The sequence below is a fragment of the Erpetoichthys calabaricus genome, chromosome 9 (genome assembly GCF_900747795.2).
Source record: "Erpetoichthys calabaricus chromosome 9, fErpCal1.3, whole genome shotgun sequence".
NCBI classification, from domain to species: Eukaryota; Metazoa; Chordata; class Cladistia; order Polypteriformes; family Polypteridae; genus Erpetoichthys; species Erpetoichthys calabaricus.
In genome coordinates, this window is record NC_041402.2 from 184,159,873 (window position 1) to 184,171,922 (window position 12,050).

Below are 12,050 nucleotides of genomic sequence, written 5' to 3' on the forward strand. Positions count from 1 at the left end.
TTTCACCCTATCTATCTATCTATCTATCTATCTATTGACTGACTGATGTTTTATTTATCCTATAAGTGTTTATCTTTGTTTTTTATGTTTCTGTTGCCGTATGCGTCTATATTTTCCCTTGGGATTAATACAGTTTACTTATCTAATCTAATCCCGGTAAAAAAACTACTGACAAGCCAAATTTCCCTCTTGGGACAATGAAATTGCATTTATTATGCCAAACAAATGATGTGCAATTCTTTTTCTTAACCGATATTGTCTATTTAGTTCAAACATCACCATTTGTGTCCCCCGTATTCTTCTCTCCTTTACTTTCTCACGTTGTGACTCCGCCCCTTTCACTTTTACGTCACGGACACACGCCCACATCACCACCACTTTGTTTGTTTTTTTTAAGATTGTACTTCCGGTGAAGAGAGTGACGTTTAATGACCCGGAATGGCTTTGTTGACAGACTGTAAATTCCAAAAGAGAGAAAACGGTGACGGTAGGAAGCAGTCCTAAAAACAACAACAACAACAAGAACAACAAGAAGAAACAGACAGTTGTAAAACAGCGAGGAATAACCGGAGGCGCAATCGAAAACGGTAAGGCCGCGCCGCGAGACGAGTCGGCTGCTCGGATTGACTTGTCAGCTTATGCGAAGAGCCGCCGCACAACAGAAACGAAGTGAAAGAGCGAGCGAAAGAAAGAAAGGGGGCCGGGCAGCCAACCCAGTGTGCGTCCAGGAAATCAAAAAAACTCCACATTCCCGCGTGTAGACACGAGTGTCAGACCGATTAGGAGAGAGACGATAGGAGCCGACGTGTCAGAGTGTGGACAAAAGCTGAGCCGTCCACTCGCCTTCACTCACGGTCCGTGCCAACTTTACTGGTCGTGCGCTAAGGAATGTTTTCATATCACAGAATGTAATCGAGTGCTCTATATGTGTTATTGATACTATACTAAAGCTTTATGAATGTGCTGCATTTTTAATTTCCCCCGAGAACTGCTAAATAGAAGGGTAGGTGAGGTTCGATCAAAGTGCACTTCTTGCAGAGTTTCATCCTTCCAACTGGCAGCAGTGGATGTCAAGGGAAATAAGATCAAATTTGATCTGTCACAAACTGTTACAAGCACGGTACAATATGTAGTGAAATGCTTAATTCTGAACTCCCAAGAATGTGCATGACAGAATAATATAAAAAGACAATGAACAATAAGCCACCTTAATTAAACGAGAAGGGTCTGTCCAGTTGCTATGTCTCTGGCATTCCAAAAGATGGAACATCACAAATATTTTTAGTAATAAAATGTATTGCACTTGTCATTCTAATAGATGCCACGTTAACAAACATTAACATTGTATTTATGATGCCCACACCAAATGGCATATACAGTAACAGTGACATATACATTGTAGTTGTCATTCTAACAGATGGCGCATCACAAACATAACCGCTGCCTATTATGAATCCCATAGTAAATGGCCTATAACAGTGCTGTATGCATTGCACTTGTCATTCTAACAGATGCCACATCACAAACTTTAACAATGCATTTACAAATCCCACATCACATTAGTATATAACAGAAACGTATGCATTGCATTTGTCATTCAACAGACGGTACATCACAAACATTAGCACTGCCTATTATGAATCCCATAGTAAATGGCATATAACAGTGCTATACTATAAGGATTGCATTTGTCATTCTAACAGATGGTGCATCACAAATATTTTTAGTAATAAAATGCATTGCACTTATCATATAGATGTCACATTACATTCAGAACTTCACTTCTTTTCTCTTATTTTCTCTCCACCCCAATTAGTGCCAAGTGGATTGCTTGGGATACCTGACAAGGCTGCCCCATGCCCCTTTAAGACATCTGTTTTGTGCTCCGATCCCATTGGCCTGTGTCCTAGCAAGAGGTGACCATGGCAGTCGACAGCCCAGACACGCTGATGGCGCTGAGTACGGAGTACTGCCTGCGCAACCTGGAAGGCACGCTGTGCTACCTGCTTGACAACGAGACCCTCCGGCTGCACCCAGACATCTTCTTGCCCAGCGAGATCTGCGACAAGCTTGTGAACGCGTAAGTTGGGGAAGGCAGGAGGAGGGTGGGTAACCACACAGAAGGAAACTGCTTTTTGACAAGGGCCAATACAGCCATAGCATTGCATTTATTATTATTAATGAACATTTTTATTCACACCTTTAGGAAAGATTCTTATAAAAATGTATTATTTTGAAATAAACAAAGATTCTCCATGAATTTAGTTTGTGCCTAATTGGGTAAAAACTGAATCAGTGCTGTTTTTATTGACCAAAATTAGAACAGTAATACAGTGGGGAAAATAAGTATTGAACATGCTTACTGAAATTTATTTCATACTTGGTAGACAAGCCTTTGTTGGTAATGACAGCTTCAAGACGCCTCCTGTATGGAGAAACGAGTCTCATGCATTGCTCAGGTGTGATTTTGGCCCATTCTTCCACACAAACCGTCTTCAAATCTTGATGGCTCCAGTGGCCTCTTCTATGAACTGTGATCTTCAATTCTTTCCATGGGTTTTCATTTGGATTCCAGTCGGGTGATTGACTCTGCCATTCTAGCAGCTTTATTGTCTTTCTCTGAAACCAATTGAGAGTTTCCTTGGCTGTGTGTTTGAGATCCTTGTTTTGTTGAAATGTCACCCCTTGTTTCATCTTCAACATCCTGGTAGATGGCAGCAGATTCTTATCAAGAATGTCCCGGTACATTTCTCCATTCTCCATATGCTGAAAACAGCCCCACACCATGATGTTCCTACCTCCAAACTTCACTGTTGGTGTGGTGTTTTTGGGGTGATGTCCAATTTTGGTCTCCTCTGACCTGACTGTATTCTTCCAGCATTTTATTGGCTTGTCAAAATGTTGTTTCAATGAGCTTCAGCATGCTTTTTCTTCAGCAGTGGAGTCTTGCTCAGTGAGTGTACATAGAGGCCATGGCGGTTGAGTGCCTTACTTATTGTTTTCTTTGAAACAGCTGGACCTGCTAATTCCAGGCCTTTCTGAATCTCTCCACAAGCGAGTGGTCCTTGGCTCTTCTGATTATTCTTTGGACGACTCTGTCAGAAATATTGTGAGGAGCACCTGGTCATGGCCGGTTTATAGTGAAATGATGTTCTTTCCACTTCCAGATTATGGCCCCAACGGTGCTCACTGGAACATTCAGAAGTTTAGAAATACATCTGTCACCAATGCCATCAGTAAGGTTGTGAAGGTCTTGAGAGAGCTCTCTTCTTTTACCCATCATGAGATGCTTCTTGTGTGACACCTTGGTAATGAGAAACATTTTTATAGGCCATCAATTAGGACTAAACCTGCCGATATTCATTTGCACTGATATGGGGCTATCAAGATTGACAGATGTCAGCTGGTTTCTTGACTTTCCAGGCCTTTTTGCACCTCCTTTTCTTCATGTGTTCAATAACTTTTCCCCGTGTCATTGCAATTTATTACACATAATTTATTGACTTACTTTTTTGATTTCTTTGTATGTGTGGATTACTTGGTTTGTTTCCGACATCTTTTGAAAATTTCATGTCAATATCCCCGTTTGGAATATATTTACTGAGCGTTCAATACTTATTTTCCCCGCTGTATATGTTCGCAGTTTATAGGTGCAGTGCCCTAAAGCAGGCTGTACTTTCTTAAACTGTAGGTAACGGCTCAGCATTGGACTCGTTGGAAAAGGTTTGTGAAATGTCTTGTGATGGGTCCTCACGGGCAGTTTAAGCAGCCGATATTGCTCTGCTATGACTGTTGGCACCGATTGTCCAAAATGGAGGATGTAACAGTTGTCATGGACGGTCATCAAGGTCTCAAAAGACAATAAGAAGGACACTTTATTAGAGCCACTGCCCCTAAAGACCCAGTGTCCTTGATTTAAAATTCCCATCAGTCACTGTCTGTGCACTTGGCATGTTTTGCTCTGGGTTCCACATCCACAAAAGGTTTCATCCGATTGGCTGGCCCAGCCCTGACTCAGCTGTAGAACGGCCAATAGTGGGGAGGTGTCTTGTTGGCCGCGGTCTCCAGGACTCAAGACTGTGTCTGGCGCGTCTCTGACTCCTTTTCTATAATCTGGCTGTGGTTCTACAATTAGCCGATGGGCAGATCCGTATTACTATTTTTCATTTTTGTTCGTTGGCTTCTCCTTTGTTTTATGCTGGTTCTGTGTTTACTGAGTTTTATAAGCTACTAGCAAAATACCCGCGCTTCGCAGTGGAGATGTAGTGTGTTAAAGAAGTTATAAAAAAGAAAAGGAAACATAACGTAACATGATTGTCAGTGTAATTGCCATAGCCTTATTTTAGTATTGAGAGTGAATTTGATGATTGTAAAGAGTTTCATTTACGATTGTAAACGTTGTGTATGAGAAATGAACATTTTTAGGATGTAAGGATCTCTTTGTAAATGACGTTTGCAGTTCTGCCCTCGGGCTATAAAATGACCAAGCTGTCTGCTGAGCTCACTCTTGAGCATGCAACATACAGTTGGCCTTGTGAGAAGCCATCTTGTGTCAAGTCAATGGTGACCTTTTTTAGAGTCCGGCCCTGTAACTTATTTAATGTCATAGCGAAGCAGACCCTTACTGGAAACTGGATGTGTTTGAATTGGAATGGGAGGTCAGAGGGTATGAGATGGATGCGAGGAATAAATCCAGTCTCCTCTGAGCCAGTCCCAGTGAAGACCGTTGCCTCAATGAGGTTCTTGTGCAGAGATTTGCCTGGTGGCGTTACAAAGTTTTGGTGGTTGTAAGTTTCGTAGTAACATAACTGGTGCGCCAACCGTCAAAATAGAGTATGCGGAGGCATGCCCGGAGGATTAAGAGTGTGAAGAAACTCTACCGGATAGTGCACCGCGTCCTCTGGTTCTACAACAAAGTCGACAGACTTAATAATAATAATAATAATAATAATGCATTGTATTTATAGGGGCACTTTACATTAGCAGTAAGTCTCAAAGTGCAAAAGATTAATAATTATAGCATTCTTGTTAATATTATGTTTTTGTTTTGGAAGTTAGTTGGTGAAGTAGAATGGTGCTTATATGTGAAGTCATGTCATTTTTTGGTGTTTGAATAGCTCTCTCCCTCAACCATGAGACGTCCTTTTCATGCAGATTTCGTAGGTTGGCATTTTCAATAAGGGTTTGTAAGGTAGGAGGCACGGTGGCGCAGTGGGTAGCACTGCTGCCTCGCAGTTGGGAGACCTGGGGACCTAGGTTCACTTCCCGGGTCCTCCCTGCGTGGAGTTTGCATGTTCTCCCCGTGTCTGCGTGGGTTTCCTCCCACAGTCCAAAGACATGCTGGTTAGGTGGATTGGCGATTCTAAATTGGCCCTAGTGTGTGCTTGGTGTGTGGATGTGTTTGTGTGTGTCCTGCGGTGGGTTGGCACCCTGCCCGGGATTGGCTCCTTGCCTTGTGCCCTGTGTTGGCTGGGATTGGCTCCAGCAGACCCCCGTGACCCTGTGTTCGGATTCAGCGGGTTGGAAAATGGATGGATGGATGGAGCGAGTCACACCTGCACGTGCGGGTGCGATCGTTCTCAATTGCTTCATTGGCTTTCTGCGGCATGTGATTAAGGCCCACGGAGACAGGAGTGTATATATGCAGGTCAGCACAAAAAAAAAGAAGGGGAAATCAAAGAAAAGGAGAAAGGAAAAGTCTATAGGGGACCGGCATCGTTACACACTTGCCCTCCAGATAGATAGATAGATAGATAGATATAGCACAGCTAATAGAAAATAACATTAGAACAAGGCAGCTTGTGCACAGACGAGAAGTCTCACTTTACCATGACTGTCTGTGTCTGTGCACGTTTGGTTAAAACCTGCTTGTTCTTCACTCAGTGAAGTGATGGTTAACCTTCAGCAGGAGTTGGCTCTCAAGGTTCTTGCAGTGAAGCTGTGACCGTTTAGCAGTGAACAGGAGCCCCGCATGGCTACGTCTGATTGGTGAAACAGAGTCATGTGATTATTGTTGCTACGTCTGATTGGTGAAACAGTCATGCAGTAGATCCACTGGCAACTTCTCTCTGGCAAAAATATAGTGTATATAATGGGAAAAAAAGTAACGATTCGAGTGTTGCCCAACGTAGCAGAGTAAGAGTAGTGTTTCTTCTTCTTCACAAATGTACTCAAGTAAAAAGTATGGTGCAGTAAAACTACTCTTAGAAATACAATTTTTTTAAAAAGTTACTCAAGTAAATGCAACAGAGTAAATGTAACTCGTTACTACCCACCTCTGTCTACTGCTCACACCAGTCTGTGGGTGGCACACAAGTTCTGTGCATTTGTGACAAAGCATTTGGACTTGCCTATCACGTGACCAAGGCAAAGAACTTGCTTAGGTTTTCATTTGAATTATTTTTGTTTGACGTTGCAGACCAGATTAATAAATCAGTGGCTAAATCAGGCTGCATTGAGTAGAATGTGCACCTTGCTCTTCATGCAGGCCATTACGAATCAGCTTAGTGATTCTTGGTCTTCAATTGTGGAATCAACCCAGCAAAGTGAGGGGGAAACAACAGAAAGAGTCTGCCCCTCCGTGACACACATCAGTCTCACATACAGTATATAAACGGTTGGGTGTTCCATTAATTGCTTCTCTCCAGGTAAGGTGATGATGATAGACTCACGTGAAGTCTTGAAGCAAATCTTTCTAAAGGTTGCTTACAGTTTTGGCTCGCTCTGCCTAGGTGTGGCTCACTGGCTGATTAGTCACTTCAGGGTGTGACCTGCCTTTGTCACAAAGTCCCGTGCTTGTTAGACAATGCCAGCGGAGTGTCAAAACATGCTGGCTTTTTCCTCGGTGTTCATGTTTTGCTTGCTTTCTGCGATAGCCCTGTGTGTCTGACTGACTGTCTGCCTGCCCACATGAAACAACTCAGCTTCTAGCAGACTGATTTTGTTGAAACTCGGCCATCTTATTCTTCAGGTCAGTTTCATTTTTATTGAGATATCCTGAATGCAGTGCACTGTGCTCAGTTTTGAAATTTCAAAATCTCACATGGAGAAACGTTGTCTCTGTCCCTGTCCCTGTCTGTCTCTGCCTCGCTGCACACTCCACCTGTCATGTTATGCTGCTAAAGTGTCATTGTAACTTTTCTTTTCACATTTTGCTATATTGCAGCCTTGTGCTGAAACCATTTCAGTTCAGCTCTTCCCTTCTTAAGCAACACTCGATAGACCAGAATGTAAGCAGTAGACTGTTGTCTGTTGCAGAGTCTTCTTTTTAGTTATTACACTGCTAAAACTTGTGGGGCGTTAGACTGGTTTGTTTTCAGAAAACTGCCTCTCTTTCTTTACGTCACCAATTCCTTAAATTACACGATGCCATTCAATTTTGTGAGATATTAGAAGCACACAGCAAAGTGAAACAAAAGCAAACGAATATACAGTGCTCAGCATAAATGAGTACACCCCACTACATTTGTCAGAAAACCTTTAGTTTCCTTTCAGTATCAACATTGTCTATGAGATACTGTACTACAAAATACTCCCACAAATGTGGGCCATTGATTGCAAACAAGATTTGTTAATTTGCACACACAAAAAAGTGATTATCCTAACAAATTCATTCAAGCCCATGTAGCAAAAATGAGTACACCCCAATTATAGTCTTAGGAGAAAAGCCACACTTAAGACTACAAAAGTCCAATTAACAGGCATTCAACCACAGGTGAGTCTAATGATTCATTTTAGAGGTGTCCAGCAGACAGGTGACTATAAAAGGGCATTACTTAACAAAGAAAAGCCCTTCCCATTTCATGCTGTCAGCAATGGCTCCACATGGAAGAGAAATGTCAAAAAATCTGACAAAGGAAATCATTACTTTACACAAAAAAGGTGAGGGCTACAAGAAGATCAGCAAAGCTTTACATATCAGTCAAAATACTGTAGCAAAAGTGATCCAAAAATTTAAGAAAGATGGAAGTGCAACCATCTTACAGAGACGTCCAGGCTGTCCACGGAAGTTAACATCTCGACAGGAGCGTCTTCTGATGAGAAAGGTTGAAGAAAATCGCCATGCAAGTTCACTGCAGTTAGCTAAAGCAGTAGAAAGCCAAACTGGAGTGACCGTTTCCCGTGACACAATACGGCGCACACTGCAGAGGAATGGCATGCATGGGTATCGTCCACGAAGGAAGCCTCTCCTAAAGCCCATGCACAAAAAAGCACGCCTAGAATTTGCTAAGGCCCATGCTGAAAAAGATGAAGACTACTGGGACTCTATACTCTGGAGTGATGAGACAAAGATCACTGTTTTTGGAACTAATGGTTTCAAAACTGTATGGCGTCGTAAAGGTGAGGATTTCAAAGAAAAATGCATGGTGCCTACAGTGAAACATGGTGGTGGCAGTGTCCTTATGTGGGGCTGCATGAGTGCTGCTGGTGTTGGGGAGCTGCATTTCATTGATGGTATCATGAACTCAACAATGTACTGCTCTATACGGAAGGAGAAGATGCTGCCATCACTCCGTGCACTTGGTCGTCGTGCACTTTTCCAACATGACAATGATCCAAAACACACATCTAAAGCTACTGTTGCATTTCTGAAGAAGAACAGGGTGAAGGTGATTGAATGGCCAAGTATGTCTCCTGATCTGAACCCAATCGAACACCTGTAGGGAATTCTGAAGCGACAAGTTGAGCATCACTCTCCATCCAGCATCCAGGCTCTAAACGAGGTTATTCTTGAAGAATGGAAAAAGATAGATGTTGCAATATGTCACCAACTTGTTCATTCCATGCCTAGAAGACGTTGGTGCTGTCCTTAAGAATCACGGTGGTCATACAAAATACTAGATGTAGTAGTTTTTGTTGCGGGGTGTATTCATTTTTGCTTCAACCAATTTGAGTGAAACTGAAGATTTTGTGATCTAAGTTATATTATTAACCTTAATTTCATGTTATGGAGTTTAACAAGTGTTCAATAAAACTCAGCCTTGTGAAAATTTTGGACATTGTTCTTTTGTTCATTGAGCTACTGATTAAATTCGTACTTTTTAAAGGGGGTGTACTCATTTATGCTGAGCACTTTAAACAAATCCACGTTTCAGAAAACAATTGCATTTATGTCATTCTTAGCTCAGTCAATTTCTCTTCTGCATAGTTTTTATCTCTGAGCATATTTTAATCACCATAACAAGCTGGTGGGTGATCTCCGTCATGCCAGGGAGCCTCACACACCATCATGAAGCAAGTGACTGAGGCCCCCTGGCATGACAGGCAGTGGTGTAGGTCTGTATACACAGGACCATTGCAGGGTCTTCTTTCACTGGTCCATTAATGTGTGTAACGGTCTGCTACTCCATTATAGTCAGTGTTGTGCTTTTAGGGTCGTTTTCACCATTTCAGGGAAGGCCATATGCCTGAGTATATGAATCAGGTAGGTTAGCCATATTACAGGACTGATGTTAGATTCATTGGAGACCGTGGTGGGAATACAAAAAGATGGTAATAAAATTAGAGGCCTTAATGTGCAGAAGAGAGGTGCTGAGTTTATTTGGAGAAGGATGATGAGGAAGGAGCTGCCAGGTAAGAGGAAGGCCCAAGAGGAGATTTCTGGATGTGGTAAGAGAGGAAGGTGAAGGGTGTGACAGAGCAAGATGACGAGGATAAGAAGAGATGGAAAAAGATGATCTGCTGTGGCGACTCCTAACGGGAACAGCTGAAAGAAGAAGAAGAAGATTGACTAATGCTGCTCTTCCTCTCCATGACTCGACATTCAGGAGACATTTAACCATTGGCTCCCTCCACATCCATGTCCTAGGAGTTGTTAATTGGAGTTCAGCCATCAGACTGTATATTACAGTGGATCTGGAAAGTATTCAGGTACCTCCACGTTTCACCCATTTTGTTATGTTGCAGCCTTGTGCTAAAATCATTTCATTTTTTTTGACCTTAAGTAATAACAAAGCAGAAACAGGATATTAGAAATTTTTGCCAATTTATTAAAAATAAAACACTGACATCTCACTTTGACACAAATACTCAGATCCTCCTTGGGTCTGACGTGACAAGCTTCACACTCCTGGATTTGGGGGTTTGCTGCCATTCTTCTCTGCAGATCCTCTCAAGCTCTGTCCGGTTGGATGGATGGCGATGGTGGACGGCTATTTTCTGGTCTCTCCAGAGATGTTTGATTAGGTCCGAGCCTGGGCTGTGGCGGGTCCACTCAAGAACATGACATTAAACCCCTCCTGTGTCTTTGTCCTGTTGTAAAATTTCCTAAAATCCTGCTTCCTCCTTGTCATTTGGAGGGGTATGTAGTGTTCCTTGATATGGGGAAAAACGGGATTTTAATGATTTTAGCACAAGGCTGCAACATCAAAATGAGAAGAGGTTTAGGAGTCAGAATACGTTCTGAATCCACTGTAGAGGTTTAAACAAATGTATTAAAAATTTGTAATGTTTGCAGATTTGCAGTGATGTACTGAGCACTGTTTATGACCTCTAGCTGTAAGAAGGAACTCGCCTTATTAAATAATGAATTGTTTTGTATTATTGACTTAATAATCTGAAAAAAATCAAACCAGCAGTCACTAAGACCACCAGTACAGCAGAGAGTGAAGTTTGGTTGAGCTTCTTCTGCAGGGTAGCAGGGCTCTCCCTTAGACATAGGATAAAAGGCACAGACACCTGGGCTGACACACCGCATCGAGAGAAGCCAACTGAGGTGGTCCAGATTCTGATCCAGTGCCTCCTGGACACCTCCCTGTGGCAATTTTATGGGCATGACCAGCTGGGAGAAGACCCTGTGCTTGCAGGGAGGATTACATCTCTCAGATGGCCTGGGAACCCCACAGTCTGCGTTGGCAAATATGGCTGGAGAAAGGGACGTTTGGCCTTCATTGCTAAGGCTGTTGCCCCCACAACCCGGTCTCAGATAAATGATGGAAAATGAAACGAAGTTTTGGGTTTTTAGGTCGGTCAGTATGTCTTGATTTTATATAACATCTTCCACAGTAGGTGCCATCACACGACACTAAAGTAGGTAACAAATGAAATCCAAGATAAATAACTACGCTATATGGAGACATTTAAAAAGACCCGTAAAGAATGATGTTTTGAATGAACAGTTGAGAGAGCACAGCAGAGTATCAGGATGGTGGATTTACAAGGTTAAGTTTTGACACAAATAAATGCACGAGACACAGTAGGTGGTCTTCAGATGCGGTTTGAATGTTAGGTCTGATGGAACTTGGTGTACAAACCTAAGGAAGGAATTCCTCCATGTAGGAACCATAAAGGTGAATGAGTGATCGTCCTGAGATTTATTGGCCATGCTGTCTTAGGTGTAAAGGCACAGAGGAGAACTGTGTTTAATGTAACAGTATGTGGAAACCCCGGTGTAGAAAAGTCTGTCGAAATAATGGCATTGGAAGATGTCCAAAGAAGATGACACATGACAGGGCTGAAGACTTCAGTTATCAGGAGATGACTGGAATTTTTTTTTAGTCCAAGACAGCCGGGCCTTAAAAGAGTAAAGAGAATTACTTCTTAAACATCTGAAGAAATTAAAAGTAACTTAATTTGTTCATTTGTTTCCCAAAATGAATGAATCTTTTCAGCCAGTTTCCCAGCTTGCCATTTTTAGTCCTAAGAAACAACAGAGAATAGTGAGCTGTTTTTGATGAATGGTCTTTTTTTACTTGGGCCTTTAGGAGAGTAAAGGATATTTGAAAAAATTGGCATTTGTGGTAATAATGGTGGGCTCTGTTGTGTCTCGCTGTCTGCCTTCTCTCTTCTTGTTCAGGTATATGGAGCTCGTTCACACAGACAACAACTTTGAGCCCTACGAGAGCTTCTTCCCACTCTTCTCAGACACTAGGAATACTCGTCTGACCCGTGTCCACTTGCGGGAGGACACCGTGCAGGATCAGGACCTGGAGGCCATCAGGGGTCAGGTGAGGAAACAGTGGGTGATAGAACTTGCTGTAGAGGTTTTATGGGAGCGAATGGCCATGTGGATGCCTGGGAAAAGATCTCTACTGGGATTTTCAAAATTGGGT

The 12,050-nt window shown here is 42.5% G+C and overlaps 1 protein-coding gene across 1 annotated transcript in view; it reads left to right on the plus strand.

Annotated features, from left to right (window-relative positions):
- Positions 1 to 404: 404 nt before the first annotated feature.
- The window catches only part of zer1 (zyg-11 related, cell cycle regulator), a 40,490-nt gene continuing 28,844 nt past the window's right edge, over positions 405 to 12,050 (plus strand). The window contains exons 1-3 of the mRNA XM_028808587.2: positions 405 to 587; positions 1,817 to 2,080; positions 11,795 to 11,945. Of these exons, the coding sequence (XP_028664420.1) occupies positions 1,923 to 2,080; positions 11,795 to 11,945 (309 nt within the window). The 5' untranslated portion in view covers positions 405 to 587; positions 1,817 to 1,922. The remainder of the gene's footprint in view (positions 588 to 1,816; positions 2,081 to 11,794; positions 11,946 to 12,050) is intronic.